The sequence below is a fragment of the Camelina sativa genome, chromosome 1 (assembly GCF_030686135.1).
Source record: "Camelina sativa cultivar CO46 ecotype springtype chromosome 1, ASM3068613v1".
Classification (NCBI taxonomy): Eukaryota; Viridiplantae; Streptophyta; class Magnoliopsida; order Brassicales; family Brassicaceae; genus Camelina; species Camelina sativa.
Window position 1 is genome coordinate 1,427,318 of NC_141880.1, and position 27,924 is coordinate 1,455,241.

Here is a 27,924-nt window from a genome sequence, read left to right on the forward strand (position 1 = left end):
TAAAAAATCTTGTTAGTTCACCAACATAGGTAGCTGAAATGGATAAAGGAACACAATTGTTGCTAAATATTTCCCCAAAATCGAATTCGAATAAGTCATCGCAATTATGCTTGGTGATGAGTAAAAAGGAAGTTAGACCAAACCAGGATTTCTATATATTGCTAACAAGCAACAACGATGGTGAAGTGACCAAATGTAAAAAACAAACCTGGTTTAGAGAGCTTAACAACCCGTTTGAAGGCTATTAAAAAGGAATTTTACTTACACAGATGGACAAAAATATTAAAATGCAAAAGTTGCATAACCTGCGATCCCCACGCTTTAGACAAGAAGTTACCAAAGATCCCGTAAAACCCACACAAGGAACCGGGTATCCTAAAACACCAGATAAAGGAATTTAGACGAATCCAGGATTTCTATCTATTTGCAAACAAGCCACAACGATGTTGTATGACAACATTTAATGGAAACAATGATGGTGGATGGTGGATGGTGTATGACATCATTTATTAGAGCGCTATGCAACAAATCCAAAGATAAATTGAGGGAAAACAAGTAGTTTGCTTACACTGAACGGTAGAAAAGTTCTACCAAGCGGTGCTTGATGAGAGTGTAAGTACTCTTTGACCTTCCATTCTAGCTGCTCTCTCAACCGCCTGTGTATGACAACATTTAATGGAATTATAGACAAACCAATTGACATAAATCCCCACTTAGCATAATAGATCATTATATATCATCTCATATTAGTTACCTGGTTGGCACGCATCCTCAACACGGACTTGTAGAAAGGGCAAAATTTGTCATATCTGCAAAAAAGATTCATCCCAAAGGTTTAAGAGTGAATAACCCGTTGAGAGAGAAAGAGAGAGAACTAAACCAAAACGAAGGGAGCCAGGAAATCTTACGGAGTAAACGCGTTTTGTGCAAGGTAGTCTTCCCTCAGTAGCTTAGCTGTTTCCAAGGTGATTGTTCCACATTCTTCTAGCGTATCTTTTCCTACAAGCTGCATGCAAAACACAATTTGCGGGTCAAATAAATTCCTTTCTGAAAGAATTTCTTCTATTACTCAAGTCAAGTTTAGATGCCAAGACTATCGTTCAAAACCTTAAAATGCATATCGCTGAGACAAGAAGTAATTAGTCCCGAGTCGCGACATTGATACTTATACAAGGATAAGTGACACGTACCTGAACAGTTTCATTAAAATCGTCTTCCCTCTGCAACACCTCTCTGGCCTTTGTCCTGATGTAGATGAAATCTTGATCGAACTTCTCATAGAAAGATTCCAATGCCTGAAGAAATAAAAAAAGCAACTTTTTTTATACAAGAATTCGAGAGAGTAATCCAAGACAGGTTTTAAACTGAGAATATGTAATCATACCGTTAGATTCTTTGAGTAGAAAATCAACCAATTAACAGAGGGAAAATGTTTTCTCTAGGCAAGCTTTTGTCCATATGCCAGAGACCTGCAGAAGAAAAGAAAAAACATAAACAGTGCTAAAACGAGTCTGCGGCAGTTCTAAAACCAAACACCATCTGGTTTACCTCAATCGAGATATATGAATATGTACATCTACAATGAAAGATAGGGAATCGACCATTACCTGCTTGATACTAAGGGTTGCAGAAGTCACAGAATCTGAAAAGTCTCCTCCAGGACGTGAAACTCGCCAACAAGTGTAACACTTCCATCACGGTCTGGTCCACCAAGACATTTTAATTTACCAGCATGTTGATAGAAAGATGCTAAACGTGCTGCTGAATAGGCAGGATATCCACTGTCGGCAAGCATGTTAGCCAAGTCAATAAACTGAAAAAAAAAAAAAGGAGAAGTAAGACAAGGAACAAGATATATATATATATATATATATATATATATATACTAAATCAAATCCGAGGAAATAATTGTACCTTCATAGATCTATAAGAACACGACAATAAGATACCTCTTTGACTTGTCGTTGACATCTGTGCTTGCTTTGTGTTGGTTCTAATAGCTCTCTATCCTGCAATGATAAGAACAGTTAAAAAAGTAGTTGAACTCAAATAATAGTGAAGACCCCATTAGATCAAATGTCTGAACTGTACGGACAATATGCAGATTCAGAATGAGAGAGATATACCTCAACCATTTCATTTCCTCTCTCTCTATTCCCATCAGAGCCAATGTCTGAACTGTACGATAATGGAACAACCAGCACCATTATCAATTCCACTTCGTCTCAGGTCCCTACAACAATAAAATTCACATTTAAGCAAATTGCAAATTGTTTTCAAAATTTGATATGAAGAGAAACACTGATCATTAACAAATCTCAAAGGAACACAAGGAACAAATAATAACACAAAATCAGACATAATTGAAGGATGATATGAAACAAAACCTGGAGGTGTTCTTCTTCTTCTTCTTCTTCTTGGACACTGACTCATGAAATGGTGTCATTTATGGAATTAGCCGTACATGGTCTCTACCATGAACGATGATCTCCTTGACCTGATTCACAAAATAATTAAACTTTAAAATTGTAACTGTAACCAAAAATAAAAGAAAAAGAAAACCAAATACACCAACAACTTAAAAAAAAACGAAGCAAATTCATCGATAAAATCAGTAGACACAGTTTACGTTTTGTTACCTTAAGTAAGCATGTTGGCGACGATAACAGTTTTTCCCACAGCCATAATCACCAGGGATGGAACCAAGAAGAGAAAAGGAGTAGAGGACACACTGCCAACAGGAAAGAAAGCAATCAAGACCACACATCTTCAATTGACTATCACTGGTTTAAAACAAAACAATTGAGTAATTACTTGCCCAGTAAGTAGATGAGTATCGGCAGCAAGCTTTGATGCAACTGGCCTAGGGGTACGCACAGGCCAGCTCTGTCATATTATCAACCAAACCAATTTAATAAGTGAACCAACTAAGTTGAATTCAGTTGACCATCAAAACTAAAACCAAATTAACACTTCAATAGAGAGACATATGCAGTCAAACACAACAGATTACCAAATATGATTGGGCTGGGAATTAGTCCCAAGGTCAATCTTTGTCAAGAACTGGGACAGAAACACCCCGAGGGATGTAGTGATGTACACATCACCGGACCGAATATTCTGGCAATAGTTTTTCAAAGGCTTCCTGTGAGATATGAAACAAAAGAATGGTCAGAAGCCAGAGTCTGCCGTTTTGTAATGGTAAAACAGATAAAAAAACTTCATGTCTGGCAAGAATATAAATCCAACTTAACCTGGTATCGAAGATAATTTCCCAAAATTCCTGGTCCAAGCTCCAGAGAAAGTGGCTGTAATAACAGGGGGAAATTATATGTAGCAACAGATGAATAAGCCTAGAAGAAAAAAAATGGAGAAAAGAAAAGAAGATAAAGAGGAGAACTCACGAACTTTGTGCGAACAGGATCATTATCTGTTAATCCAGCTGCTTCCAAGTAAACTGATCAAAAAGGAAATTGTTCAGTTAAGATAATAAGATAGATTACTTGTACAGAAGCACCGATGCAAGGACTTGACAGAAAAAAATAATTAAGGGATTAGAGTAAACTACACACAAAGAAGGACAATAGAACGAACAAACAAACCTTGGATCGTGGCAGAATCTCCTTCAAGATAGGGGTCATTGCTTGGATGTAGTGTTGGCTGGCTCGGAACCTGAGAGAGCCAAAAAAATCATAATATCCATTAAAAAAAATTAGCTTTTTGATTAAGTTTTGAGACATGTAGAAACAGAGAGAGTCAAAAGAAACCTGTGGACGGTGACTATCATATCCCAGCATGAGTGAAAAATTTGCAGGATAACCCAAAGATTCATCTAATGGAATGATGCTACCATCCTTGTACATCCTGCAATGTTAATTCATGAAACTAGAGGTCACAAAAACACAGAGCAGAGAGATGAACTACAAACCTGGCACAGCCAGCCGCACGATGAGACAACTCTTTTCACAGCGCCTCGACTTGCTCTTCGCTCTTTCCTACATGGACGAAAGTACACCTTTAGTAAAATATCGCTTTTGAAGAAACAAAGGACAACTTTCACAGGAAAATCAGAAACGGCAAAGTATGTTCTTAACAAGCTAACATTTTCGGTTAAAGAATAACACACACACACAGACCAAATTGTAACAAATATGTGCGTTTTAGTACTACATGCTACTAGTTGGGGAAGGTAGTAGGTCGTACCTTTCAACCTGCAGCTTCATGGAGATAATGTGTAGTCTTTCTCGAACCAGAGTGTCTCCCACAATGACAAGAACCAACCTTAACCAAAGTATGAATGGTTAAAACAAAGTATATTTGCACTTAAACATAAGTGATAGATGATTGAAACAAAACTTGGAGGTGTTCTTCTTCTTGGACGTTGGCTCATGGTGCCATTCATGGAATTACTTGTACATGGTCTCTACCTTGAATGATGATCTCCTTGATCTGATTCACAAAACAACAACTTAAAAAAAAAAAAAAAAAATTCATCGAACAAATTAGTAGAGCCAGTTTCTGTTGTTACCTTAAGCAATCACGTTGGCGACGATTCTGTTTCACATAATCACCGGCACCTGTTTCACATAATCAAAAAAAAAAAGAAACAAACCTATATGTCAAAGTATATTCATACACACACAAACTCAGTAAAAATCATAGATTTTATTAGAACACAAAAAAAAAAAATAAGATACATACCTCTCTCTCTCTGACTTGTTTGCTCTCTCGTCGCCATTATAATGCTTCAACGATTCTGAGAATAAGAAGACATGGAATTCCAAATCACACATCACAACTCAGTAACAAGAAAAAAATAATCATAGATTTCGAAGAAGAAGAAGAAGGAACACGGAGGATGTACCTCTAATCAACTCAGTCCTCAGTCCTCACTCCTCAGTTCCGATTTAATTTCAGACAAAGGGGAAGGAAGGAAGGAGACGATGTTCCAAGACGACGACGTATCAATTAATGGACCCTAAAGAAGAATATGGGCCGCCAACTAACACCAAAAGCCCAATTTCCAAAAATTTCCGAACCGCTGTCCTTTGAAGCCACAACGAATCTTCTTCATCATTGACGACCTAAGGGTAACGACAACAGAGCAGGGGTTAGAGTTAGCGATGATGAAGTGAAGCAGAGTACTCTCTCTAAGTAACGAATACGGATTCGTCGACCTTGATCTGGATCTAGGGTTTTTGGAGTTGTCGCTATCTGTAATCTGTGTATAAAACAAAAGATCACCAAGGGTTAGCTATGAACGAACAACAACGAAGAGAGAGAGAGAGAAATCAATGAAAGATTAAATTTAAAAGCTTTACCAATTTTGTTCTTGCACCTCTCTTCTCTCTAACCTTTGTTCAGGTATGTATGTTTGCTCTTCCGTACGTCGCAATTATAACCTCTCTCCCTCCTAATTGTGTCTCTCTTAAGTCTCTCTCTCGTATAAAAACAAAATTTCGCAGGGAAGGAATAGGAAACAAGAAGAGATGATGACAGTACGTATTTATAAACAACTAATCAGATAAGTGTTTACGTTTGTTGTGAAACTTGTGAAAGAGAAAAAGGAAACTCCTATTTGTAAATTTTTTAAAAAAAAAAACCCTATTTGTTGTAATTATTGAAAAGGGGAATTCCTACTTTGATTGTTTGAGAGAAAAGGAAATAATGAACAGATCCGGTTCTCTAGAACAAATAATGTTGGTTTGACTTTTTACGTCCAATCCGACGGTTTGAGTTACAAATCAATTTTGACGGTTCGGTTCAACAGACCCCGGTTCTCTATAACCTGGTCCTGGTTAATACCGGTTTTGTGGGATAGTAATAGGGAATTTAGTGGGTTAACACCGGTTTTGGAGATTCGTTAGATTTCTCATAATAATATACAAACCTCATGAATAATAATAATAATAATAATAATAATAATAATAATAATAATACGTCAATTTCCACCGGTTTTGTGAAATGTCGGTTTTTTAAATAATGTATCCTATGCTTTTGACCAACGGGGGGATTTGTGTTGTAATTACTAGTGCGACTGGGAGCGAGAGAGAGAGAGTCTTCTTCTCAGTCATATTGTTGATAAGCATAATGGTTATATACTACATAAATACAGTGGCGGTCCACTTGATCAAGAGAGCTTATGCATAACTTAAGGTTCAGTTTGATAAGATATTCTCAACTATCGATTTTAATTTACATATGCGTCTCTGTTTTTAGTTTTAACTTTTGATTTTCTTCTTCATGTACAAATATATGTATGCCATTTTAGTGAATGGGCCTATTTAATGGACCTAGTACAAAAATAGAAAACAGTATCACTCAAATCTGGAAATGGATCTGTCAAATGATATACTCTCTCTCTCTCTCTCTCTCTCTCTCTCTCACCTCACGCAGCAGTGAGATACAGAGTAGAAAAGTAGTTGTCTGGGGGTGGGTGTTTGTAAATGGATGGATGGATCTGTTTAGGTCATTTATCAATTCGAAAATTGATGTTATTAATTTAATTTTATAATCCTAAAAGCTGGAGCTCTCTTTCTCTCTCTCTCTTTTTTTTTTTTTTGCATGCACAATCTCTCAACCATCCAACCAATCATTCGCCGTCTTCCTCAAATTCTGGTTTTGTATTTTAGCCGCCGCCGGCTCAATTCCAGAAGAAGCATTCTTCCTCCGATTTCGTTATAGTCTCTCACCACACTGAGGTTTTCACTCGTCTTGTACTCTTTATCTTCTTCCCTTAATTGTTCAATGTGGGTTTCTCTACTTCGCGAATTTTGGTTTTTTTTTTTTTTTTCTAGATATCTCTGTTTTTGTGAGTTTTGGTAACTGTTTAGTGCTTGTTAATTTTGAAAGTGTCGGAATCAGTTCTCCTTGTTGATTCTATGATTCTGAATTCGCCATTTTATAACCAGTTTTTAGGGTTTTTTTTTTTCTTTCTTTCTTTCTTTCTTTCTAGTGGTGTGATTTTGCTGATAAAGGTATGGGTTTCTTCGATTTTGGTAGTCATGATTCAGTTTTTAAATGGATAGCTATATAATAATATCAGAGCATCAATTTGATCTGTTTACTTTTTTTTATCTTAAGAGCTGCTGCATTGATGTGTCTTATTAGGTTTTGGTGATCTGCATTGATGAGTAAATTTTGCAGGTTCCGTTTAGGAAGGTGATTTTGATATGGAACAACCAATGATGCTCACTGAGAAAGACGACAAGGTACGCAAAGCTTTGGAGAAAACAAGGGAATTGTCTATTCCTGATGAAAAGACAATGCCAGTGCTTCTGAAGCTCCTACAAGAGGCTGGTGGCAGTTGGTCATTAGTTAAATTGGATAACTATTCTGCACTCATCGACGCTGTTCTCTCTGTTGACGAAGAAGACAAGAACAAGCTAACTGAAGGTTCATCCAATGGCAATAACAAAGGGAAGAATCCTAAGGTCATTGACTCTCCTGTTTCTCTGAAAAAATCTTACGAGACCCGTTCTGCAACCTCAGGTTCCTCCGTTCAGAACAATAATGGTGATCGCAAGAGGAAATATAGAAACAGAATTTCTGACATCACCAAAGGTTCTGAGAGCGTTGAAATATCTCTTGTCGATGATGTTGGAAGCGAGGATGCCCCAAAGTTTACTTACATCCCTCACAACATTGTTTACCAAAGTGCTTATGTCCACGTGTCTCTGGCTCGTATTTCTGATGAAGATTGCTGTGCGAACTGCAAAGGCGACTGTCTTTCAGCTGACCTTCCATGTGCTTGTGCTCGTGAAACCAGTGGAGAATATGCTTATACCAATGGAGGGTTGCTAAAGGAGAAGTTTCTGGACACCTGTTTAAAGATGAAAAAGGAACCAGATAGGTTTCATAAGTTTTACTGCAAAGACTGCCCTTTGGAGAGAGACCACGATAATGGCACACACGGAAAATGTGATGGTCACCTAATCCGGAAGTTCATTAAGGAATGCTGGAGAAAGTGTGGATGTGCTATGCACTGTGGAAATCGAGTAGTACAGAGAGGGATAAGGTCCAAACTGCAGGTAACATTTTTAAGCTAAATTACATTGGATTTTACATGTTGACCATAACTGTTTTGAGTTAGTCTTCTATATGGCTTCTTGTCTTGATGGCTGGCTTCCTCATGTGACAAGCAAAATATATATATATATATTTCAGGTTTACTTTACGCAAGAAGGGAAAGGATGGGGTCTTAGAACACTGCAAGACTTGCCAAAAGGAACCTTTGTCTGTGAATACATTGGTGAAATATTGACCAACACGGAGTTATACGACCGGAATATAAGATCTAGTGGTGAGCGGCATACATATCCTGTAACTCTGGATGCAGACTGGGGTTCTGAAAAGGAACTTAAAGATGAAGAAGCTCTCTGCCTGGATGCCACAATCTGTGGAAATGTCGCAAGGTTTATCAATCACAGGTATCAATCAACGCTTGTTTTGCTATGGTTTTTGGTGCTCCCCTTGAGAGTTTCTGGTTCTTATGAACTTTATTGTTGATGCAGATGCGAGGATGCAAACATGATTGATATTCCGGTAGAAATTGAGACTCCTGACAGACATTATTATCATGTAAGTATCTGGTTTCTCCACTCTAACCTGATCTTCTTGAAAGTACTGATTGTGAAAGTATTTTGTAGTGAGTTTAAGGAAATTCTGGGTTTGATAACGTGCAGATTGCCTTTTTTACCCTACGAGATGTAAAGGCCATGGATGAGTTGACATGGGTAAGCACCAGGATTAAGCTAACCTTCGTTTCAACTTCTCTGTATTGAACACATAGTTACAAATACTCACATAGCTAAAGAAGATTTGCGCTCTTAACTGTGGATATTGCACTACAGCCATACATTTCATTAGAGCATGTTGATAATTTTGCCATCCTAGTTATCTGTGGTGTTTTTAGTTGGCTCCATGAACAGACTCCATGAACAGAGATGGAACACGTCTTTCCACCCTTACCATAATGTTTTTTACTCTTGAGTTGTACACATACATTCTCACTTCAAATAACCTGTGTTTTTAATTGCAGGATTACATGATAGACTTCAATGATAAAAGTCATCCAATAAAGGCATTTCGATGTTATTGCGGAAGCGAATCATGCAGAGACAAAATAACAAAAGGTGAGTTATCTTTACACAGTGTTTTTGTTGTTCAAACCTTTGTGACTTACTGCTGGCTTGCTTACACATTCTACGTTAGAACTTATGTGGTTTTGTATGAGATCCAAGCGAAAAAATATCATTTGGCAAAGTACATTGGTTCATAGAAATGATTCCAACAAAAGAAAAAGCTTCAACAAAAACTAGAATTGCTGGCTAATTATACGATTCCGGTGATATGTCAGGATCTCAAGGCAAGTTAGAAAGAAGAAAGATTGTTCCTGCTAAAAAACAATCAGGTGAGAAAGAATGTCTAAGTATGATGTAGTAATCTTCAGACGAATAGCATCAATAACCACTGCATAAACTTTTGATTCATTATGGTTTCTTTGAAGTGAATAATTCAGTCGTTGAGTGTTTCTCCTAAAATGTAGGTTCCAAAGTGGTGGCGTTTAAGCGCTAGTGAGACTGATCATTACTAGACATTGAAGGAAACATGACCCACGAACAAAACACTTGGATCCATCTTGAGCAATGCTGGATTCAACTTGATGATATATAATTTTTATGGTCGCAGATTTTACTCTCTTCACAATTCCCTTCTTTCTTCTTTAGGTTACAGTGTTATATGTTTGCCCAACCAAAATAACTTACTGTTAGTTCTGTTCCCTTCTTTTTCAATCGTTTTAGGGATTTCACTGCAATTGTAAACTAAATAAACCAAACAACACGGTTGTGGAAAAGGGTCCTCGTCTAGTAGATAGAGCGTAAAGACTCTGGATCAAAAAGGTGCCCCATCATTGGTATATTCAGTCAGATTCAGCTGTACGTAGCTGAGAAAAGAGTGACCCCATCGTATCAAAATTTTCTAGTGTTAAACAAGTTGTTCTAGCTGACCAAAAAAAAAAAAAAAAAAAACAAGTTGTTCTAGAGACAAAAGATATACTTTTTAGACGTTTTAACTTTCTGAGCTTGAGATATGGGGGTTAAAAAAAACATAATTGGGCTTTATTGGTAATATTCGTCGGCCCATAAAAATAAAATCCAGGTCAGCAGCTCACAACAACACACGAAGAAAACCCTAGTTTAAGCATATATAAACCCTCCCGGCGCTGTCACTACATTTTCTTCTGAGGAGAGCTGCTAAGTCTGCAACCATGTCGAAGCGAGGTAACAACACGCTTCTCTATCTCGTTCATCTTCATCATCTGTTACGGAATCTATGTTTACGCTTTTCGATTCACCTTGAATTTTACATGTAATTGCTATTAGCTACGCCCTGGATTATGATGAATATGAATCTTTATTCTTAGATCTTAGCTATGTAGAAGAGATCTACGTTTTTGTTGATGCATCTATATAGCAATATAGAAATCATTTTGATCTGTAACTACTTTTGGTTGATGCTTACTGTTTTTAAATTGATTTGATATTATATAGGAAGAGGAGGAACCTCTGGTAACAAGTTCAGGATGTCACTAGGTCTTCCAGTGGCAGCTACTGTTAACTGTGCTGACAACACCGGAGCTAAGAACCTTTACATCATTTCTGTTAAAGGAATCAAGGGACGTCTTAACCGTTTGCCATCAGCTTGTGTTGGTGATATGGTTATGGCTACTGTCAAGAAAGGTAAGCCTGATCTCCGTAAGAAGGTGCTCCCTGCTGTCATCGTTAGGCAGAGGAAGCCATGGCGCCGAAAGGATGGTGTCTTCATGTATTTCGAGGGTAAGCATTTGTGTTTGATTTTGTGTGTAAAGTCGTTGTTGTTGTACCTTTGAACTGTGAAAGTCTGATTGAAAAGTTGTGATTTTTATTTTTGTAGATAATGCTGGTGTCATCGTCAATCCCAAGGGTGAAATGAAAGGTACAAAGTTCTTACCTTTGTACATTGTTTCTGATCAGTTGGTTCTACTTGTTTATCTCCTGATGAGTTAGTAATTACTAGAGGAAGTAACTTGAACCCAAATTCTTATTGATAAGTGAGTATTAGTATCATGTTTAGTTGTAGCTCATAAGTGTGTCTTTCTTGTATCTTTTAGGATCTGCTATCACTGGACCAATCGGAAAAGAGTGTGCTGATCTATGGCCAAGAATCGCAAGTGCTGCTAACGCCATCGTTTAAGCTAGCAAGCTCGGCATCTATATTTTGTGTTAAACGTTTTGCACTTAATCTCTTGAAGGATGTTTTGTTTTTGTCTTAGTCTTGTGTTATGCCTTAAACTTGATTCTAGTTCCTATAACAACTTCGTTTTTGGTGCCAGTTTGTCACATTAGCATTTCAAGTCACGTTGGCATTTCAACCTATCGTTTACCTATGAATTTTTTTTTTGTTCATTCTTCAGTCGCCAGTGTTTGGGAAATTCAAAGTCTACTACTCTAATCCTTTTTTTTTATTTTTTTGTTAACTACTCAGAAAATACAAACCAAATAGTAAATTTCTCTTTGTTGAATAACAAATTGAAGGGAAATTAGTGACGCATATTAAAATCATATAAACTAGGTCAAACACTTTAAAATGTATAATTAATTGGGAAAAATGTCATTAAAATCTCCAATTCTATGTTTTCGTTAATTTTAATCACGAAGTCTATGTTTAGAGGAATAAAACACTAACTACCTGTTGATTTCAAATAAATCCCAAACTTTCATTGACTCAGTCATTTGAGGCACCACATTAAGTGGTCAAACGGAGCAATTAAACGGGGTTAATTATCCGTTAACAGTTTTTGTTTATAACAAAAACGACGCCGGTTTATTTATCTCTAAAACCCGACAAACCCTAATCGATTTCTCATTTCCCCCAATTGACAAACCCTAATCGATTTCAATTATCCCAAATCAGAAACCCTAATCGATTCATCAATGACTCCGAGAAAGAAGATTGCTACTCGTCGTCCTAAACAGAAGAAGCCTGATAATGCTGGCGAATCCTCTGCTCAAGAGTCTACTGCCCACGGTTCAATTGCTCTCGAGTCGACTGCTTCTGGTTTGAACGCTCCCGAGTCAACTGTTCCCGAATTGGCTGGCGGGGTAAGTACTGTAATTATTCCGTATAATTCTAGTCCCTTAAGTGAGCCTATTCCTTTAGAAGAGCATGATTGTTGTCCCTTTGAAGAATTTGGTGCCGTTAGTGGAGATGATTGTGAGGTTGGTGGCGACGAAGATTGTGATGATATTGGTACGAAGCTGGTGTCGAAGAAGACTTCAACGAAGAGGAAGATGATAATGAGGGGAATGGAAATGGAAACCAAGTAATTGTAGAGGAAGATGGTAACCGTGTTGGTGTAGAAGAAGAATTCTGCGAGGACTTCGAACCAGAGTTTAGAGATAAATAAACCGGCGTCGTCTTGTTGTAAACGGAAACCGTTAACGGATAATTAACCCCGTTTAATTGCTCTGTTTGACCACTTAACGTGGTGCCTCGAATGGCTGAGTCAACAAAAGTTTGGGATTTATTTTGAAGTCAACAGCTAATTAGTGTTTTATTCCTCCAAACATAGACTTCGTAATTAAAATCAACGAAAACATAGACTTCGGGATTTTAATGACATTTTTCCCATAATTAATTTAATGTTACAGCAGCCATAATCCTCTACGGCAAAGAGCATTCAATTCCCGTGCTCTGCATGAATATCTTCCGTTGATATTTATCATTAAACTTTCTATAACTTAAGTGTATATCAATCCTACGGTTAGTAACAAACCAATGAGCTTCTGTGGAAACATTTTTTTGTTTTCGTTTTGTTCCAATCATTCAATTAAAGACCTTTTTTTTTTTTTTGTCTAATTCATTAGGTATTGGATTCTGCGTTGTTTCATGAGTGCTGCTGAGTCGAGTAAAGATTCCATCTTTTTTGGTTTTCCTGGCTATTCCATAATCCATCCGCTCTCTCTCGGCATTCTCTTTCGTCGTGTTTGAGTTTTGGTAAGTACCTCTTAGCTGATTTTATGAATTACGAGGTTTCGAAATAATCAAGTTTTGTGATTTGTGAATTTGCGTGAAGCGTTCTTTTGCTGTGATAGGAAGAAGTAATAAATAAACAATCATTAATTGTTTTCACTTTCTTAAGCACACAAAAAAGAAAGTGATTAACTTTGCTGATGCTGTCCAGTTGATATTGTTGTCTCGTGTTGATTTGGAATTGGTTCACTATAGATTATGTTCTGTTTTTGATTAGAATATTTTTTTTTTAAGCTAAAGGTTTGTTTTTTTTCATGAAGGGATTTTTAGAACGTTCAATCATGAGATGTTGACATGTTATGATCTACGAATCCTTCTTATTTCTATGGTCAAGGTCGTTTTGTGAACAAACCTTTTTCTGTCTTTTCGATTTGGTTCTCTGTTAGTTAGATTCTCGTTCCTTCAAAGTTTCGATTTGATAAGAGTTTATTAGAATTTGTATGATAATAATGTCCTCATGGTGACTCTCTTCTTTGCACGTCCCTGTGGTTTATGAAAAGCCATCTTTGCTTTTCTTTGCCAAATTGCGCGTTAATTTCATTCTCCCATTGCATTGGATTCCATATCTTGTTTCTGTTTGATTTTGATGCATCTGTCATCTCCATGATAGCTTCGTGTGGTTCATGGCTTAGACATGTTTAGTTTTGGATAGAGATAATCAAAGAATTTCTTCTTGTGCCTTTTTATCTTTCCTTTTGCGGTATTTGCTGAAGTTTAGGGGCAAAAAAGTGAAGGAAAGCTAAGAATTTTTATGATCCAAATCCAAGGCAAAACATATAAAGTGAAGAATATTCCTTTGAAGTATTTTTGAAAGGGAAATAGCCCTTTTCTGTATATATAAGTTGGTGATAGTGAGTCTCATATTTGTTTCTGTGTAAAGCTCCTTGTTAAGCTAAATAGCCCCTTTTGTGCTAGGATTCTGTTATCTATAGTTATCTTCTGAATACTGCACTTATTCAATGACACTTGCTAGAGATTATAGTTTTCCAACCGCTATGTCTTCATCATTTGCAACTCTAGATGAGAGACACAACCGTTACTTTCCTAACATTTTGTGGGTTTCATCAGGATAGGAACTGATGAATAACAACCCCGTCCCCTGTCAGGCATTTCCGCTGGTCTCTGGTGGCAGTTCTGGTGGGAATTCGTTTTCATCTTCTTCCGGATTCTGCAATGGTGCCTATGTTTCATCTTCCTCCCAGGCACGGCCGCCCGTTTCTACAGTGCTAAGAAGCAGAACGACTGTTGCTCATGTCTCTGAAGGAGGGCAGAGGCAGGATACACAATCTTTGCAAGTGATCAATCAGCCTCAAGAGCAGAGAAATATGCCCTGGTCTTCAGATCAGCTTCAGGGCTTCTTTGATTTTCCTGTTCCGGTTCCACAAGCGGAGAGCAGTAGAGCTATGGTCTCATCCAAGGAAGTCCAATCAAAAAGCGAATGGCCAGACTGGGCGGACCAGCTGATGTCTGATGATTGGCCAGAGCTTCTAGGTGATCCTAATGCCCTCAATCTAGATTCAAAGGTTCGTTTTCTCAACTATATATGAATCTCTATGCTTATTCCTTTGTCCAATCATTCATTAGCGTTCCTCTGTCAGCAATGTATTGTCTTCATGATTCTGCTATTAAGACTGGCTCTAATTATGTCCTGCAGATACCAACACCGTCTTCTGATATGGCAAGGCAAGAGATAGTGCTTAATAATCAGCATGAGGTGGATCCATCAATGGATCCTTTTAATAACAAAAACTCACCAGCGAGTTCGATGACAATGGATCCTTTTAATGCCAAAAACTCACCAGCTAGTTCGATGACATCTAAGCAACGAATGCGTTGGACACCAGAACTTCATGAAGCATTTGTCGAAGCTGTCAATCAGCTCGGTGGTAGTGAACGTGCGTAAGCCCTTTTCTCTCTTTTTATGTCTCCAAAGTTTAGCTCAACAACTTATCATTCTCTTGCCTTACACTTGAAAACTACAGGAGCCACCCCTAAGGCTGTTTTGAAGCTTATCAATAGTCCCGGTTTGACCATTTATCATGTCAAAAGCCATTTGCAGGTTGTTATTATTGTCCATCTGTTTCCAGTTTGTATGCTTAAGCTCATGTTAACCATCTTTATATTGTTGACTTCTCCAGAAATACAGAACTGCTAGGTATAAACCGGATCTTTCAGAAAATAAAGGTACTCATATAATTGTTTCCATCTAAGGATCAAACTTTCTTCTCAATTTTTCACAAGAGCCTTTGATTATTACTTGGAAACTTCTTATAAAGTTTCAATGGAATCTAAAATTATTTTTGTGTGAAGAAACACCTCTTGACACTAAATTTGTTTTTCTTAATGAACAGAAGAACCTCCAATGAAGAATTTGAAAACCATTGAAGATATCAAATCTCTTGACTTGAAGACGTAAGAAAAAATTTAGTCTTCTGTCAGAATTACTATGTACACCGAGGAATGTGTTTTATTCACATACATTTTTTTTTCTTCTTTTCCAGGAGCATTGAAATCACTGAAGCTCTACGGTTACAGATGAAAGTTCAAAAACAACTCCACGAGCAACTTGAGGTATGATAACAACTGCCTAAAAGAAGCTTGTATGGAACAGAACAGTGTCTTTTCCTCTTCATCTGTTTGATTCCTTAGTTTTTGGTTTTATCTGGTGATGTTGATCTGACCTTGGTCGTCATACAATTGCAGATCCAAAGATCACTGCAGTTACGAATCGAAGAACAAGGTCGGTATCTTCAGATGATGATTGAGAAACAACAGAAGATGCAAGAGTCATCATCAATGCCAGAAGCTAAAGGGTCAGCTCCATCACAAAACCCTTCACAAGTTTTCCTCCCTAATAGAGCAACCAATTCAGAAACATCAACAATAACTCAGAAACTGCAGATTGGTTCTAACACAATGTCTCAAACTGAATCTGCTTCTGGGAGTAATAGGAAACGGGTTAGAGAAGATTAGACATCTTAATGACTGAAGAAGTTATGATACTTACTGACCTAAAGACGTTGCTACAGATGTAATTATGTTCTTTTTTTGTTCGTGCTTTATGTGAAATTCACAGCAGCAATAAAATGAACAACATTGATGATTTCTCCCAATTGTAATCAAAACAAGAACATACTCCTTCCGTTTTTCATAATATAGGATAAATGTTTAGAGAAGTATTTTTATTTAGAGAAGTATTTTTGTTTCATAATAACCGTTTCTGGTACCTCTATTGAAACAGAATGGTTTCATGTTCTTTCATCGATTGGTTATTCCTCTCTGTTCGTATCTTTTTTTCCAATTTCGGTCTCGATTAGTTTACAAGATTAAATGGCCAATTCTCTTCTGGACCCTCGATTCTTTGTTTTCGACTTTCTATGCAACTTTTAAATTAAATTTATATTTTATATTATGCAGACTTGTTTATGATTAATTAAACTTTTTAAAAGTAAATATATCTTAATATGCGTGTTTTTACTAAAACATCTTATATTTTTTTTGAAACGGAGGGAGTATTTAATAGAGATGACGTGGACAAATCACTGTCGAGCTGGACTGTTGTCGGTTGATGAATCAGCTATTTAAGATGACGTGGCAAAAGACTTTGCTAATTATGACGTAATTAATACGCTTCTCTCGAATTGCGTTTTTTTTTTTTTTTTTTTTTTTTGTTCTCAATGGTTCTCTTCTCTCTCTATCTTCTTTCCCAATTTCTGCAATTCTGAAGAAGCTAAAGGTCTCAATCTCAGTCAAAAAAAAAAACAAAGGTCTCGCCTTTATCAAACTATCTCACTAACTAGAAAAAGAAAGGGAAGAGAGGGATAAAGGATTGGAGGAAGAAGATGTTGTTTCAGGTGGGAGGTGAAGGCACACGCCCCACCTTCTTTGAGATGGCTGCAGCTCAGCAACTTCCGGCTAGCCTTCGCGCCGCTCTCACTTATTCCCTCGGCGTATAATGCCTTTCTCTACTTCTTCTTCTGAGGATTGTGATTTGGTACTTACCGGTTTTGATTCTTAGATTTTTTTTTTTTGTGTGATTCTTTTTTTTAGGTTTTTGCTTTGAGACGATCGTTCCTCCATAAGATTTTAGACTACGAGGATGAATTCTTTGCTGCTCTGATGCTTATTCTTGAAGGACACAGCTTACGAACCACAGGTTAGCTTCTCGAAACTGTTTTGGGGTTGGGGAGTGTGTGTATTGGAATCTCTGCTTATAAAGTTTAGTTTTTGTGAGTTGTTGCAGATGCTTCGTTTGCTGAATCATTGTATGGTTTGAGGAGGAAATCAGCGAGATTGAGATTGAGGAAAGATAGTGCCAGGAAGGATTCTAGCGAAGAAGTTCAACATTCCGGTTTAGAGAAGCGTCAAAGAATCCTTTCTGTTGTGTTTCTGGTACTGACTCTATCCTAAATCCAAAACCTTGTAAATAGGTATCTGCTGAAGGCAGAAAGCTTCTTTTGCCTTAAAGCTTTGTACTTTTCCTTCTAACAAGTGTTTTTTGTAGGTTGTGTTACCGTACTTCAAGTCTAAGTTGCATGCAATCTATAACAAAGAAAGGGAAGCGAGGCTCAGGGAAAGTTTATGGGGAACTGAGGATCAAGGATTTGATGAAACTGACTTCTTCACAGGGGAAGAATCAATTGTTACAAGAGAGCCTAGTGGGAATGAAGAGCTTTCTGTTCGAGTACAATTAGCTACCAAAATAAAAAAGTTTATAGCTGTCTGTTATCCTTGGATACATGCATCAAGTGAAGGTAATTGTGGATTCATGTAGAGCATGGGCTTTTCTGGTTGCCTAGTATCTGATGATTCTTAAGCATAATTAGGAGCACTTCTTAGTTTACCCTGTGGAGGATAGTGCATTGATCAATTATGAAATTTTGGTTTCCCAGTATGAATTGAATCCATGCTATTAGCATTAGTAATCCTGAATAATAGACGTTATCACTGCGTTTCGTTGACGTAGGGATTATTATTTGATCTCTAGCATTTATATGTAGTTAGCTTATTTGAGATTATCTGTGCAGGATTGTCGTTCACTTACCAGCTCTTATATCTACTGGATGCTACGGGATTTTATTCTCTTGGACTACAAGCTCTTGGGATTCAAGTTTGTCGAGCTACAGGGCAAGAACTGGTATTAACTTCCTCCTTCCTGATTGAAATTTCGTGTCACCATTATCTTACTATGCTCCACATTGAATTAGGGCGCTTGGCCTTTTTTGGACGATATACTTGAAATTCCACCGTTTGGTTTCCTTGATATATCTTGCTGCAGGAAGTTATATCATCATTAACAGACCTATAAAACCTTCAAAGTGGTAAATTTACATGTGTTATGTTTTAACACAGTTCTTGTGTTGCTCTTTTCCTCTTTGATGCCAAGATAGATGGACACATCGTCAAGAATTTCAAAGATACGGAATCATGAGCGTGACAGGCTTCGTGGTCCTCCTTGGTTAAAAGTATGATTTCTGTTTTCTTAAACTTCCTGTAACTTAGTGAATGAGATAGGCTGATTCTTACTACTGCTCACACTTTAGTGATCCAAGGTCTGATAGTATTGTTTTGAATATTGAATTAGACAGTGCAACGGGCACTTCTTAGCTGCTCATATGCAGTGCTTGACTACGCCCAAACCGGTCTGATTGCAGCAGTTTTTATCTTCAAAGTAAGTAGCCACAAATTTTTCCACTATATGGTTCTTCTCTTATTATACTGTCTTGAAAGCTTCCAGCACATTCTGAAGAAGAATCCTTTGGAAATAGTCCTAAGCATAGATCACATAAGTTGGATTTTATATGCTACAGCCACAGCGTTAAGCCATAGAGCTAATTGCTATACTTTTGGTGTCTTTGTCTCTCGGTATAAATTTCATCGCATCCATAAAATAGTTGAACCTAAACCTCTCATTCATATTCGTGTGTTTTGGTTTTTTTAGATGATGGAATGGTGGTATCAATCAGCTGAAGAGAGATTATCAGCTCCAACAGTGTACCCTCCACCTCCACCTCCTCCAGCCCCAACGGTAATCAGTCAGTTCGTAGGTTTTACTGAAACTAATGTAGACTTCTTTCACTCAGTCAACTAAGTGCTTTTTGGTTATTTTTCTAATAGATGGCCAAAGAAGGAATCCCTCTACCTCCCAACAGATCCCTCTGCGCGTTGTGCTTGCAAAAACGTGCAAACCCATCAGTTGTCACGGTCTCTGGATTTGTTTTCTGCTACTCATGCGTATTTAAGTATGTTACAAAGGTTAGTTCTCCAAATCATCTCTCTATATTCCCAAAAACCAACCTCGGTATAAGCTTATATCCGTCTTTTGTGGTAATCACACAGTACAAGCGATGTCCGGTTACATTGATTCCGGCCAGCGTGGATCAGATTAGGAGGCTGTTTCATGACACTTAAGACCCATCTATTTAATGGTTTTAAGCCAAATTGTGAGAGTTACGTCACCGTTCTCTGCAGCAATTTAGAGTTTTAACCGGATGAGTTCAAAGACCGCCATATATATATATATATGGAGAAAGCTTTCATGTAGAGCTCATCTAGTCTGGGATCAAGTGCTTGTTGGATTGAAAACAAGCTGTGTTAATTCTAATCAAAGCTGAATTTGGTGAAGACTAAGAAGGCAGAGAAATGGTTGTTTTTTCTTAGTTTCAGTTTCAAAATTGTTGTATATTGTTGCACTATGGGGAAGGATAAATTAAATTTATACTGATCAATTTAAAAATAAAAAGAATGGAGGAAATGATTGGAGTTCAAACTTTCATGGCTCCAAACTTTCAAACTTAAGTCGTTTTGTCAGGCTCAAATTCGATTCAGAAATGGATTATGCCCGGTTTGGGAATGCTGGGAGTAAGAAGACCCAAAATCCAACCGAAAAAAGAAAAAGAGGATTAATCAATCATTAAAAGAGAACAAAGATGTTTTGTTAAGGGAATTTCAGAAATAACATGACATTACAAGAGCAATAAACAACACTACCAAAACCCTTTTTTTCTCAGGGCCACAATGATGGCTCAGAAAGTGAACATCTTTGAGTCCAGCCAAAGCAAAACCTGAAGAATGCATTGATTCGGTTACTCAGGACTCATCATTCTTCGGCTACTTGATTTGAACGGGTACTCGAGTCACTAGCAGCAGCGGCTTTTGTTGCCGCCTGTTTCTTCCTCTTGCTCTTAGCTTTCTTAGCTTTCATTCGACGTTTCTTCTCAGCTGAATCGACCCATGTGTAATCTGAAGGTATCAAGAAAGGGTCAACCTCGTCTTTGTAACGGTTACTATCATTGTCACCTGATTTGCCACTTCTCATCCATGAGATCCATGATGGTGATGAATTCTCTGAAGAAGAAGACTTCGCATCATGAAATACCGGACTAGAAGGAGGCGTTGAGAACTCCTCCTCAGCCGCCTGAAGCTCTTCAAATTTTGTGAAAGTAACAACAACTCGAACCGTCGGAATAATGGGAATGGCAAGCTGCAGATCAATTACCAATCAGAGTAAATTCCCAGAGAGTGATTTATTCTAATCAGTGACGCACAAGTTACGAGTAGAAGAAAATTATACCTTTACAGGGAATGTGCCTAGTGGAAGTTTAGTTGTGAGAAGCTCTCTGAGTCTCCTAACGGCTTTAACCTTGTTAGCTAATATGTCGAGGAGCGGTAAAAGCTCGTCTGTCGTAAGAGGAAAGTCCGGTGTTAACCACAAGACTGGTCTTAGTCCTTTCTTGTATTCACTCTCACGCTTAACCTCATCTCCGGCAACACCTTTCTTCTTCTTCTTCTTCTCCTTCTCCTTTCCTTTCTTCGTGTCTCCAAGATCCTCATTTGTATGATCAGATACCATTGAAGATCTCTGGCTTTTCCCTTTTTGATTCCCATCTTCTGGCGCAGACTTTGAGCCTTTCTTGAGCTTAGTATCTTCAGTGTTTAAACCTTTCTTATTCCAACCAAACCAGCCCTTCTTATCCTTGAGGGATCCGTTTTCCTGGTGATCAGTAACTTCAGACTCTTCATCTTCAATGGCATCAGAATTTCCAGTCCGAAGCGCGGAATTCAATTGGAGTCTTTCCTCAGGCGTTAATACATCATCAAAGCCATCGGTCTCTGCACCGTTTGATGCAGCAGTTCGCTCTTCATCAACAGCAAAGAGCTCTTCATCAGTCATTGCACCAGGAACCCGTCTTGATTTCACACTCACCATCACATGAAGCATATCGTAAACTTTAGCTTTCCAATTCCCGACCATCTCGGTTCTCTCTTGCCGTCTCCAATTCAGATGAGAAACCAGCTCAGCTTGAGTTACATCGATTCCAGGTCTATACATATTAGTCTGAGACATCAAAGCCACTTCATGAGCAACCTCAGCATCTGTCGGTTGCGCTCCAGCTCCTTCCAAAGCATTTGTCATTTCTTTTTCCTTATGAGAAAGAACAATCAACGAGCCAGGAGATAGGGACATTTTACCGTCTTCAGACGAGTAACCATCCCCTAGAAAGAGAAATGTTTGATCTGACCGCTGGATTTTAAACCCATCAAAACCGGCAAGAGTCATATCAGCACGGAGGTTCGAACCACGTTTCCATATCCTGTAAGTATCCGAAGGAGCAATGCGGCCAATAAACGGAATGACAGAGCTCTCAAAATGAAAAGTGATCTCCATGTAAAAATCACGGATCCGAGATGCAGATGCAATGATCCGAGGAAGTCTCCTACACCATTTAGCCCAAGCAAGAGGCTGGTAATGGCGAGCAATGATCATGGCGATGGCCTCTTCTCTAGTGCAAACCGCTTCTTGTAATGCACTCCAACCATTCTCGTTCTGTAGACTCCAATCCGCACCAGCAGACATCAAAACCTCAGCAGAGACAGGGTCTCTAAGACGAACAGCGAGATGCAAGGGAGTTTCACGACCAGGAACATCACGCCTATCAATAACAGCTGAAACAGAATCAGCACGAGACTCAGACTCCATAGACTCAGCCTCTGTAGAAACTTCACCAGCCTTAGCTAACCGAGGAAGATCCGATACAATTCGCCTAAGAGCAGCATGATCACGAAGCACAACGGCTAAATGAGCAGGACTATGAGTATACTTGGAGTAATCTTCCATTATTTTTTCCACAACACTTCCAAAAAAGCTTTCTACTTTACTTGTCGAACCCTAATAGAAAAGGAATCAGATTCTTCCAAGAATCACAAAACACAACAAAACCCTAGAAACTCACCATATGAGCTCAAATTTGAATCAAAATTTCAAGAAAAAACTTCCTCCTTTCTCCTCCTCTGAACATTAAAGAGAAAACCCAAATTCCAATACACAAACACCAAAAAAAAAAAAAAAAAGAAAGCAACAACCTTCACAAGCTGTTCATCAGAAAAAGCTGGAGCCTTTACGAAACAAAAGCACACGCCTTTTTCCCTCTTTTAATTTCTCTATCAATGTTTCGATTTCCGAACACAAACATACCAGTGGAAAGATCGGATAAGCCGCTGGATTTATCTCACCAACCCCAACCCGGAAACCTCAAAAGACACACACAGAGAGAGAGAGAGAGAGAGAGAGAGAGGGGAACGAAGGAATGAAGGAAGGAGCAATGGGGAAGGTGAAGAATGAATATTTTTTCTGGCGATTGAGAAGATCTAACGGCTAGGTTTCTTCTTCTACTTACGCCATTATTAATGCCACCACCTCTACTACAGAGATACTCAGATCTATCTCTCTCTCTCTCCCCGAATTTTTCTGATCTCTTGCTCGACCAATTTGGTGGTACTGCAGAGGAGAATTTGGGAATTATCCTTCACTTTTACATCTAATTACGATATTACCATTTTTTTTCCTTTTCTTTTGGTTTCGCTTTACGTCTGAATTTCCAGCTTGGACTCTTTCCCACTTTGGATTCTTTTTAATGACGTAAATGCCCTTCACTTGAAAACGACACAGTATTAATTTGTTTTGCAATTACTGAACCAAAGCAAAAATTTGTATTCTCTCCCATTAAAGGATGTTATCATTACATTTAACTTATCATACACGTGTGACTGTGAGTAGCACTAAACCTGTCGAAAATACAACCAAGAGTAGTGTTGTGTGACATAAAAGATTCATACTATAATATATATCAAATCAAACCATAGGATGCTTCTTGTTTACCAATATAAATTGGTTTTTCAATTATTATGTTTAGCATAAAGACTCAAATTTGCGGTGCTCAAGACATCTGAGTGTAAGTAAATAGGATGTTGTGAATAAAAATCTTTTTTTTTCTTTACTAATTAGTACTTTATTTTTAAAACTTGTTAGTACTTTTTTGGACCATCCTATTCTTCTAGTGAATCAAATTATTTTTCATTTTTCTTCTTCTGCAGAATTTTTGTGCCAGCAAATTTGTCCCCACAGACCACAATGCAATGTTTCCCCCAAAGGCATCTTGTTGGATATTTTTTATACTTTGTTTTGTTCTCTCTCTTTTACTTCAAAAATGTTTAGATTTATATAAACTAGATCCAAAAGTGTCGTCTTATACAAAAGCATATAAACATCACAGCCAAAAAGTTTCTTCTGATCTAGCACATCGATTTTTTAAAAATGAGAGGATTCATGATACAAATGTGTTATGTTTTGTAAGACGTCGTATATTGTGTAGTACGTACGATCTTGGTTGTGAATAGACCAGTCATAGACTCCTAGTTAAAATTTTCATGCTAAAGATCTTGAATGCGTATTGACATTTGGGATCTTATATCCTCGTGAACAAGACTAATTTGTCCCATTGCCTGATAACCTTTTATCAAGAATAAGAAAAGATCTCTCTTAGATCTATTATCTATGTATTGTCGTGTAACAATGTCACATTCTTTGCATTAGATTTATAAAACGACGTTTACTGACCTGTGTGATATGAAAGTTACATATTTGGTATCCAAGTTAAATATTTCTGGTAACTAATGTATTCATTCATAATGTTACAATATAATGACCAATAATACCGTACAATACGATAAAAACAATTGATTTTCCGTTTTGGCAAAGTAAACAACAGTCTTTGCACCTCCGATTGATACAAAAAGAAAAACAAACATCGTGCCGTTTCCATTTGTAACAAAACAACTACGTGTTGTCTTTAGCAAGCGAAATTTGGTCTTCCAAAAATAACAGCAAGGAATTGTCCGACTAAAACATCGTGCCGTTTTATTCGCTACCTATTGCAAATAAAACGGCGGGTAAGGCACTTGATGAGCGGATGATTAGAAACCCATTGAACAGATCTCCAAAGATCAAGAAAGTTAACCTTTTGTGTTCTTTGTGAAACAGGAAAGCTACGACCTTAGCGCAAATAGTTACGACCTTAGAGCAAATAGTTCACACGTGATTATGTTATCGAGTGAAGCAGAAGTGTTTCCAGCACCTAGGACAGGGACGACGTTGAAGATAGGTTCTTTCGAGCTGTCAACTTTAACTCCATCACTCATCTCGTTAAGCTCTCTGAATACAGACGCAAAAGTGTCTGATAATCTCTCTACGGACACACCAAGACTAGTTGATAAGTGTATTCTTAAGCTCTGCATCAACCAAAAACAAGATATAAGTAAAGCTTTCGATGAGACGCTAACATTGTGTTAAAGAAGAGTCTCTTTCTCACCGTTGTATCTTGCCAAGAAAATGAATCTTCAGACAAGGTTTTGTTGAGAAGATATACACAGAATCTTGATACTCTCTCTAGTTGCTGTTCTTCTTCTCCGGAAGCTTCCTGAAGTTTCCTCATTACTTCGGCTGAGATGGAGAGAACGGTAACACACATTTTCCCATCAACAACACGTTTCTGCACACAACCTTGGTGCCAATTCTCTGGCTTATATCCCCCAAAACTGTAATCTCCTTCACCCGAATGATCTTGCTTGGTTTCATCTTCGGTTTCTGTATCGTCGTCCACGTATAAAACAGGTTTCACTTCAACAAGAGCCCTGGGGGAATACAAGTTACTGTTAAAAACCTGAAACTGTTGGGAAGATCAAGGACAAGGATGTAAAGGAAAATTCTATGCAGTATATATACCTTTTCGGAAGATCGGGGACTAGGATGTAAAGGAACATAGGATCTATGACATTCAATACCCTCCGAGAAGACTTTGCCAAATCCAAGAAAGTAACAAACTTTTCGTGGAGTTGGTTCCTCTCTGATTGGTTTGTGCGTGCTGAACAGAAAACCACAAAGAGTATAGCTGATGAAGAGATTGAGCGGTTAAAAGACTCCGCTATTGCCTCGCTGTTCGTCAATGCTTGATTTAGCTCAGCAATTGCACCTTCGTTTCGAAGATTCATCGTGGGAGGGTCAAGTCCTAATTGTCCAGCCATGTGAAGAACACTCTTGTGCAAAGTGGCCTGAAGTAGATGATATTGAAGTAACTGAATTTGCTAATCAATTTCAAGCTTATTTACAACTCAACGAGGAGATTTAATTTCACCTGACTGTACGGTCCAATGCAGCTAGGCGCCCAGCAAGATATACTTTGGACATGGAGAACTCTTTTGCTTTCGTCATTCGCAACTAAAACCTCGACGTAAGCTTTTCCAAGACCCGCTTGTGCCAAAGGAAGTTCTATTGTACTACGTGAAGGAACACCAAAAGGGCACTTCTCTTGTGTGATAAATTTCACATATGTCTCATTCGCCACAGCAAATTCACTCATGTCAGAGATATAAAGATGAATGTACAATACATTCTGCCAGTTAAACCCGTGTTTTAAAAGCTGGAATTCAAGTTCTGTAAGAACAGTCTCGAGATCTTCTTTCAGACCTGTTTAAAGAGGATAACACAGATATCAAGTACGTATGCGGAAAAATCTTGAAGATTTGGTCTGTTTTTTTTAGTTACCTGTTGAAGATTTTTGTGAATCTTCCAACCAGCAGCAGATGGAGAATGTGTTGTGTTTCTCAGTCCTCGATATGTGAACTCTGTTACTTGTATGTTTAACTAGATCAACAATTTCATTATCTCGTTGGCGAGTAGAATTTGATGTGTTAGGACCATCTCCTAGTACTTCAGACACTAAACTCGATTCCTCTTCAAGGGAATTGGAGTCTAGATTCCCTTTCTTTTCAAGATGAAACGTGGATGGATGAAGAACACCAACAGGTGCAATGGAATCTGGAGAGTGTAGAACAACCTGACATTCATCAAGCACGATACTCGCGTTCTACAAAAATGTAAATTGTCAAATTACAAATAAATGTGAGGAATCAATGAATACAGATTGTTGCTAATATTGTTAAAAGGACATACAGTGAAAAGTGGGCAATCTAGAGTCATAGTTTCATATTCTCCTCCTTCACCGCAAACATTACTTCCATATTTCCTAAGTAGAGATGCATTCAGAAGCTTTAGAACCAACGTAACACAAATAGATAATACTCTAAATCAAGACATAAAAGAGAACTGTGACATACACTTTTAGCTTCAAAAGATATGGTTCCATGAAGGCTAAGTCTTTCCCTAGATGCTTTGAGGGATCTAACCCTACTGCCGCGACCTGTTAACGTGAAACAAACCATGATTAAAAGAAGATGTTGATGTTACTAGAAGCCGGAAAATTCAGCAACAATCCTTATTACCTTGACTAAGATAGCTTTTATCCCATTTGCTATCTGCACGGAAAACAAGAAGCGAGTTAAATAAACAAATTCAGAAAAGAATTTAATAAACTGAGATTGAAATAGGCTTGAATCTTCAGATTCTCTTTTCCTGAAACAGTTTACCATTTCCTGAAGAAGCAATGTCTGATCTTGTTTCCACAAAAATGCCAAAGAAACAAGACCTAACCTTGAACAAATACTCTCCACCCGCAGCCGTTGGTAGTCTGATGCAATCGCACCAGACGAGACTGCAGTGATGGAAGGTATCTGTCTCTTCACTTCACTTAACAAGACAAACATATCTTCCACTTCATCATCTAGAGTCATTTGGTAGCTAAGTTTCTGATGTCTGCAAATAAAACTCCTCAGAAAATTATTCATTAAATCAAAGCCTTGGAAACTCGAGCAGAAAGCCTAACGGTTCTCCTCACCTTGAAGATCCTCTGATTCTTCTTCTGAACAATGGCACATTCATACATTCTGCATACCCCACTATTATCTGGTGGCCTACCTGAAGAAGGTGCATCCAATCAAAGAAATTAGGATTCCAATATCATAAAATCCTATGTATCATTCTTACTCTTAAACATCCACTGTCGAAAATATCTTAATCTAATTCTTCTCAAGAACAACAACCCAGATTTACAAATCATGAAAACATTCACAGAAACACCAATGAGATAGAAAGGGTCCAATCTTTCTTCAAGCCCTTGTTCATATTAAAAATCCATGGAACCAAAAGATACGAAGCAGAATCTTACAGTTTGATACATATAGCTGTCCAATTCATCGACCGAATCATCAACCGGCAACAAATTAGCCAATGCCACGATCTGTGGAACACACAAATCGGCAAACCCAGAGTGAGATTTAAGTTCTTATAGCTAAAAAAAAATCGAACTTTTAAGAGGCAATTTCAGGGGAACTCTTAACAACTAACAAAACTATGAAACTAGGCAAAATCTGCGAGGTGAGAGAAAGAATACGAACCTCGTGGCCGTACTGAATACACTTCATCATAGCATAACAGCTATCTTTGCCTCCACTCACTAAAGCCACGACCTTCATCTCTCTCTCTCTCTCTCTCTCTTTCTTCTTTCTCTCTTTAGTTGCAGTGAGGTTCTTCTTCTTCTTATGTCGTCGAAGAAGTCGAGAGAATCCAAGTCAAATAGAGTTTTGAGGGGCGACTTTATAAATAAATAACTAAACGAA

General features: G+C 37.9%; 8 protein-coding genes and 1 long non-coding RNA gene across 64 annotated transcripts; 5 read left to right on the forward strand and 4 right to left on the reverse strand.

The window, feature by feature from the left end:
* Positions 1–132: 132 nt before the first annotated feature.
* LOC104703322 (uncharacterized) lies at positions 133–5,552 on the reverse strand. Of its 50 annotated transcripts, none has more exons than XM_087456128.1 (25): positions 5,322–5,552; positions 5,178–5,221; positions 4,865–5,084; positions 4,702–4,756; positions 4,529–4,577; positions 4,357–4,449; positions 4,204–4,281; positions 3,929–3,995; positions 3,768–3,864; positions 3,603–3,672; positions 3,405–3,457; positions 3,255–3,308; positions 3,014–3,145; positions 2,819–2,886; positions 2,640–2,731; positions 2,388–2,497; positions 2,127–2,233; positions 1,915–2,009; positions 1,608–1,813; positions 1,385–1,469; positions 1,191–1,295; positions 909–1,006; positions 755–809; positions 569–656; positions 133–375 (listed from the first exon to the last, which is right to left on the reverse strand). In XM_087456128.1, exons 9-13 carry the CDS (start codon positions 3,861–3,863, stop codon positions 3,104–3,106), a joined length of 315 nt encoding a protein of 104 aa, XP_087312254.1. In that variant the 5' UTR covers position 3,864; positions 3,929–3,995; positions 4,204–4,281; positions 4,357–4,449; positions 4,529–4,577; positions 4,702–4,756; positions 4,865–5,084; positions 5,178–5,221; positions 5,322–5,552; the 3' UTR covers positions 133–375; positions 569–656; positions 755–809; positions 909–1,006; positions 1,191–1,295; positions 1,385–1,469; positions 1,608–1,813; positions 1,915–2,009; positions 2,127–2,233; positions 2,388–2,497; positions 2,640–2,731; positions 2,819–2,886; positions 3,014–3,103. The 50 variants fall into 50 exon arrangements, with proteins under 50 accessions (XP_087312254.1, XP_087312335.1, XP_087312270.1 ...); XM_087456209.1 differs by having other exon boundaries at positions 1,950–2,009; positions 2,815–2,886; positions 4,428–4,449; positions 5,322–5,520; XM_087456144.1 differs by having other exon boundaries at positions 2,815–2,886; positions 4,428–4,449; positions 5,322–5,520.
* Positions 588–1,604, reverse strand: LOC147949442 (V-type proton ATPase catalytic subunit A-like). Its single transcript, XM_087463437.1, has 6 exons — positions 1,549–1,604; positions 1,463–1,469; positions 1,191–1,295; positions 909–1,006; positions 755–809; positions 588–656 (listed from the first exon to the last, which is right to left on the reverse strand). The coding sequence occupies exons 1-6, from the start codon at positions 1,602–1,604 to the stop codon at positions 588–590; spliced, it is 390 nt and encodes a 129-aa protein (XP_087319563.1).
* On the forward strand, positions 5,079–5,787 carry LOC147949443 (uncharacterized). The gene is made up of 2 exons (XR_015560688.1): positions 5,079–5,364; positions 5,466–5,787. It is a non-coding gene; the product is annotated as an uncharacterized LOC147949443 (long non-coding RNA).
* Positions 5,788–6,057: 270 nt separating this feature from the next.
* On the forward strand, positions 6,058–9,856 carry LOC104700814 (histone-lysine N-methyltransferase SUVR4). Its single transcript, XM_010416440.3, has 8 exons — positions 6,058–6,701; positions 7,147–8,030; positions 8,167–8,429; positions 8,514–8,580; positions 8,685–8,735; positions 9,041–9,134; positions 9,359–9,412; positions 9,548–9,856. The coding sequence occupies exons 2-8, from the start codon at positions 7,173–7,175 to the stop codon at positions 9,574–9,576; spliced, it is 1,416 nt and encodes a 471-aa protein (XP_010414742.2). The 5' UTR covers positions 6,058–6,701; positions 7,147–7,172; the 3' UTR covers positions 9,577–9,856.
* A 389-nt stretch (positions 9,857–10,245) lies between these two features.
* On the forward strand, positions 10,246–11,373 carry LOC104700906 (large ribosomal subunit protein uL14x/uL14z/uL14y). The gene is made up of 4 exons (XM_010416545.3): positions 10,246–10,283; positions 10,554–10,838; positions 10,936–10,977; positions 11,153–11,373. Exons 1-4 carry the CDS (start codon positions 10,271–10,273, stop codon positions 11,233–11,235), a joined length of 423 nt encoding a protein of 140 aa, XP_010414847.1. The 5' UTR covers positions 10,246–10,270; the 3' UTR covers positions 11,236–11,373.
* A 1,434-nt stretch (positions 11,374–12,807) lies between these two features.
* Positions 12,808–16,250, forward strand: LOC104700996 (myb family transcription factor PHL13-like). Of its 2 annotated transcripts, none has more exons than XM_010416650.3 (8): positions 12,808–13,038; positions 14,143–14,597; positions 14,729–14,969; positions 15,057–15,133; positions 15,213–15,258; positions 15,426–15,486; positions 15,576–15,645; positions 15,778–16,250. In XM_010416650.3, exons 2-8 carry the CDS (start codon positions 14,154–14,156, stop codon positions 16,045–16,047), a joined length of 1,209 nt encoding a protein of 402 aa, XP_010414952.1. In that variant the 5' UTR covers positions 12,808–13,038; positions 14,143–14,153; the 3' UTR covers positions 16,048–16,250. The 2 variants fall into 2 exon arrangements, with proteins under 2 accessions (XP_010414952.1, XP_010415014.1); XM_010416712.3 differs by having other exon boundaries at positions 12,822–13,038; positions 14,148–14,597.
* A 437-nt stretch (positions 16,251–16,687) lies between these two features.
* LOC104701135 (peroxisome biogenesis protein 12) lies at positions 16,688–19,843 on the forward strand. 5 transcript variants are annotated; one of them, XM_010416808.3, is made up of 10 exons: positions 16,688–17,024; positions 17,125–17,230; positions 17,318–17,466; positions 17,579–17,828; positions 18,102–18,211; positions 18,465–18,539; positions 18,659–18,745; positions 19,016–19,102; positions 19,192–19,329; positions 19,414–19,843. In XM_010416808.3, exons 1-10 carry the CDS (start codon positions 16,917–16,919, stop codon positions 19,483–19,485), a joined length of 1,182 nt encoding a protein of 393 aa, XP_010415110.1. In that variant the 5' UTR covers positions 16,688–16,916; the 3' UTR covers positions 19,486–19,843. The 5 variants fall into 5 exon arrangements, 3 of the variants coding, with proteins under 3 accessions (XP_010415110.1, XP_019099842.1, XP_087312815.1); XR_015560917.1 differs by having other exon boundaries at positions 16,721–17,024; positions 18,282–18,539; XR_015560880.1 differs by having other exon boundaries at positions 16,721–17,024; positions 18,461–18,539.
* Positions 19,844–19,962: 119 nt separating this feature from the next.
* On the reverse strand, positions 19,963–22,946 carry LOC104701220 (uncharacterized). The gene is made up of 3 exons (XM_010416963.3): positions 22,438–22,946; positions 20,648–22,243; positions 19,963–20,557 (listed from the first exon to the last, which is right to left on the reverse strand). The coding sequence occupies exons 2-3, from the start codon at positions 22,190–22,192 to the stop codon at positions 20,174–20,176; spliced, it is 1,929 nt and encodes a 642-aa protein (XP_010415265.2). The 5' UTR covers positions 22,193–22,243; positions 22,438–22,946; the 3' UTR covers positions 19,963–20,173.
* Positions 22,947–24,014: 1,068 nt separating this feature from the next.
* Positions 24,015–27,897, reverse strand: LOC104701366 (diphthine--ammonia ligase). Of its 2 annotated transcripts, XM_010417149.3 has the most exons (13): positions 27,703–27,897; positions 27,474–27,545; positions 27,144–27,223; positions 26,836–27,061; positions 26,692–26,724; positions 26,527–26,609; positions 26,363–26,435; positions 25,955–26,276; positions 25,545–25,876; positions 25,136–25,461; positions 24,723–25,044; positions 24,372–24,642; positions 24,015–24,282 (listed from the first exon to the last, which is right to left on the reverse strand). In XM_010417149.3, the coding sequence occupies exons 1-12, from the start codon at positions 27,778–27,780 to the stop codon at positions 24,421–24,423; spliced, it is 2,169 nt and encodes a 722-aa protein (XP_010415451.1). In that variant the 5' UTR covers positions 27,781–27,897; the 3' UTR covers positions 24,015–24,282; positions 24,372–24,420. The 2 variants fall into 2 exon arrangements, with proteins under 2 accessions (XP_010415451.1, XP_010415376.1); XM_010417074.3 differs by having other exon boundaries at positions 24,015–24,642.
* Between the last annotated feature and the right edge of the window lie 27 nt (positions 27,898–27,924).

Bases quoted from the DNA above. Each gene is read 5' to 3' on its own strand.
- LOC147949442 (XM_087463437.1), bottom strand. From the start codon at position 1,604: ATGGTCGATTCCCTATCTTTCATTGTAGATGTACATATTCATATATCT. The intron at 1,007-1,190 runs GTACGTGTCACT...TTTTGCATGCAG, and splicing joins ATTTTAATGAAACTGTTCAG to CTTGTAGGAAAAGATACGCT. The intron at 810-908 runs GTAAGATTTCCT...TCTTTTTTGCAG, and splicing joins GCACAAAACGCGTTTACTCC to ATATGACAAATTTTGCCCTT.
- LOC104703322 (XM_087455031.1), bottom strand. From the start codon at position 4,223: ATGAAGCTGCAGGTTGAAAG. The intron at 3,855-3,928 runs GTTTGTAGTTCA...AGGATGTACAAG, and splicing joins CGTGCGGCTGGCTGTGCCAG to GATGGTAGCATCATTCCATT. The intron at 3,458-3,602 runs GTTTGTTTGTTC...CTTTTTGATCAG, and splicing joins AGATTCTGCCACGATCCAAG to TTTACTTGGAAGCAGCTGGA.
- LOC104700814 (XM_010416440.3), top strand. From the start codon at position 7,173: ATGGAACAACCAATGATGCTCACTGAGAAAGACGACAAGGTACGCAAA. The intron at 8,430-8,513 runs GTATCAATCAAC...TTGTTGATGCAG, and splicing joins GCAAGGTTTATCAATCACAG to ATGCGAGGATGCAAACATGA. The intron at 9,413-9,547 runs GTGAGAAAGAAT...CCTAAAATGTAG, and splicing joins TCCTGCTAAAAAACAATCAG to GTTCCAAAGTGGTGGCGTTT.
- LOC104700906 (XM_010416545.3), top strand. The intron at 10,839-10,935 runs GTAAGCATTTGT...TTATTTTTGTAG, and splicing joins TGTCTTCATGTATTTCGAGG to ATAATGCTGGTGTCATCGTC. The intron at 10,978-11,152 runs GTACAAAGTTCT...TGTATCTTTTAG, and splicing joins TCCCAAGGGTGAAATGAAAG to GATCTGCTATCACTGGACCA.
- LOC104700996 (XM_010416650.3), top strand. From the start codon at position 14,154: ATGAATAACAACCCCGTCCCCTGTCAGGCATTTCCGCTGGTCTCTGGT. The intron at 14,598-14,728 runs GTTCGTTTTCTC...TATGTCCTGCAG, and splicing joins CCCTCAATCTAGATTCAAAG to ATACCAACACCGTCTTCTGA. The intron at 15,487-15,575 runs GTAAGAAAAAAT...CTTCTTTTCCAG, and splicing joins AAATCTCTTGACTTGAAGAC to GAGCATTGAAATCACTGAAG.
- LOC104701135 (XM_010416808.3), top strand. From the start codon at position 16,917: ATGTTGTTTCAGGTGGGAGGTGAAGGCACACGCCCCACCTTCTTTGAG. The intron at 19,103-19,191 runs GTAATCAGTCAG...TTTTTCTAATAG, and splicing joins CACCTCCTCCAGCCCCAACG to ATGGCCAAAGAAGGAATCCC. The intron at 19,330-19,413 runs GTTAGTTCTCCA...GTAATCACACAG, and splicing joins TATTTAAGTATGTTACAAAG to TACAAGCGATGTCCGGTTAC.
- LOC104701220 (XM_010416963.3), bottom strand. From the start codon at position 22,192: ATGGAAGATTACTCCAAGTATACTCATAGTCCTGCTCATTTAGCCGTT. The intron at 20,558-20,647 runs GTATAATTTTCT...ATTGATCTGCAG, and splicing joins TAGGCACATTCCCTGTAAAG to CTTGCCATTCCCATTATTCC.
- LOC104701366 (XM_010417149.3), bottom strand. From the start codon at position 27,780: ATGAAGGTCGTGGCTTTAGTGAGTGGAGGCAAAGATAGCTGTTATGCT. The intron at 27,224-27,473 runs GTAAGATTCTGC...CACCTTCTTCAG, and splicing joins ACAGCTATATGTATCAAACT to GTAGGCCACCAGATAATAGT. The intron at 26,725-26,835 runs GTAAACTGTTTC...TTTTCCGTGCAG, and splicing joins CATTGCTTCTTCAGGAAATG to ATAGCAAATGGGATAAAAGC.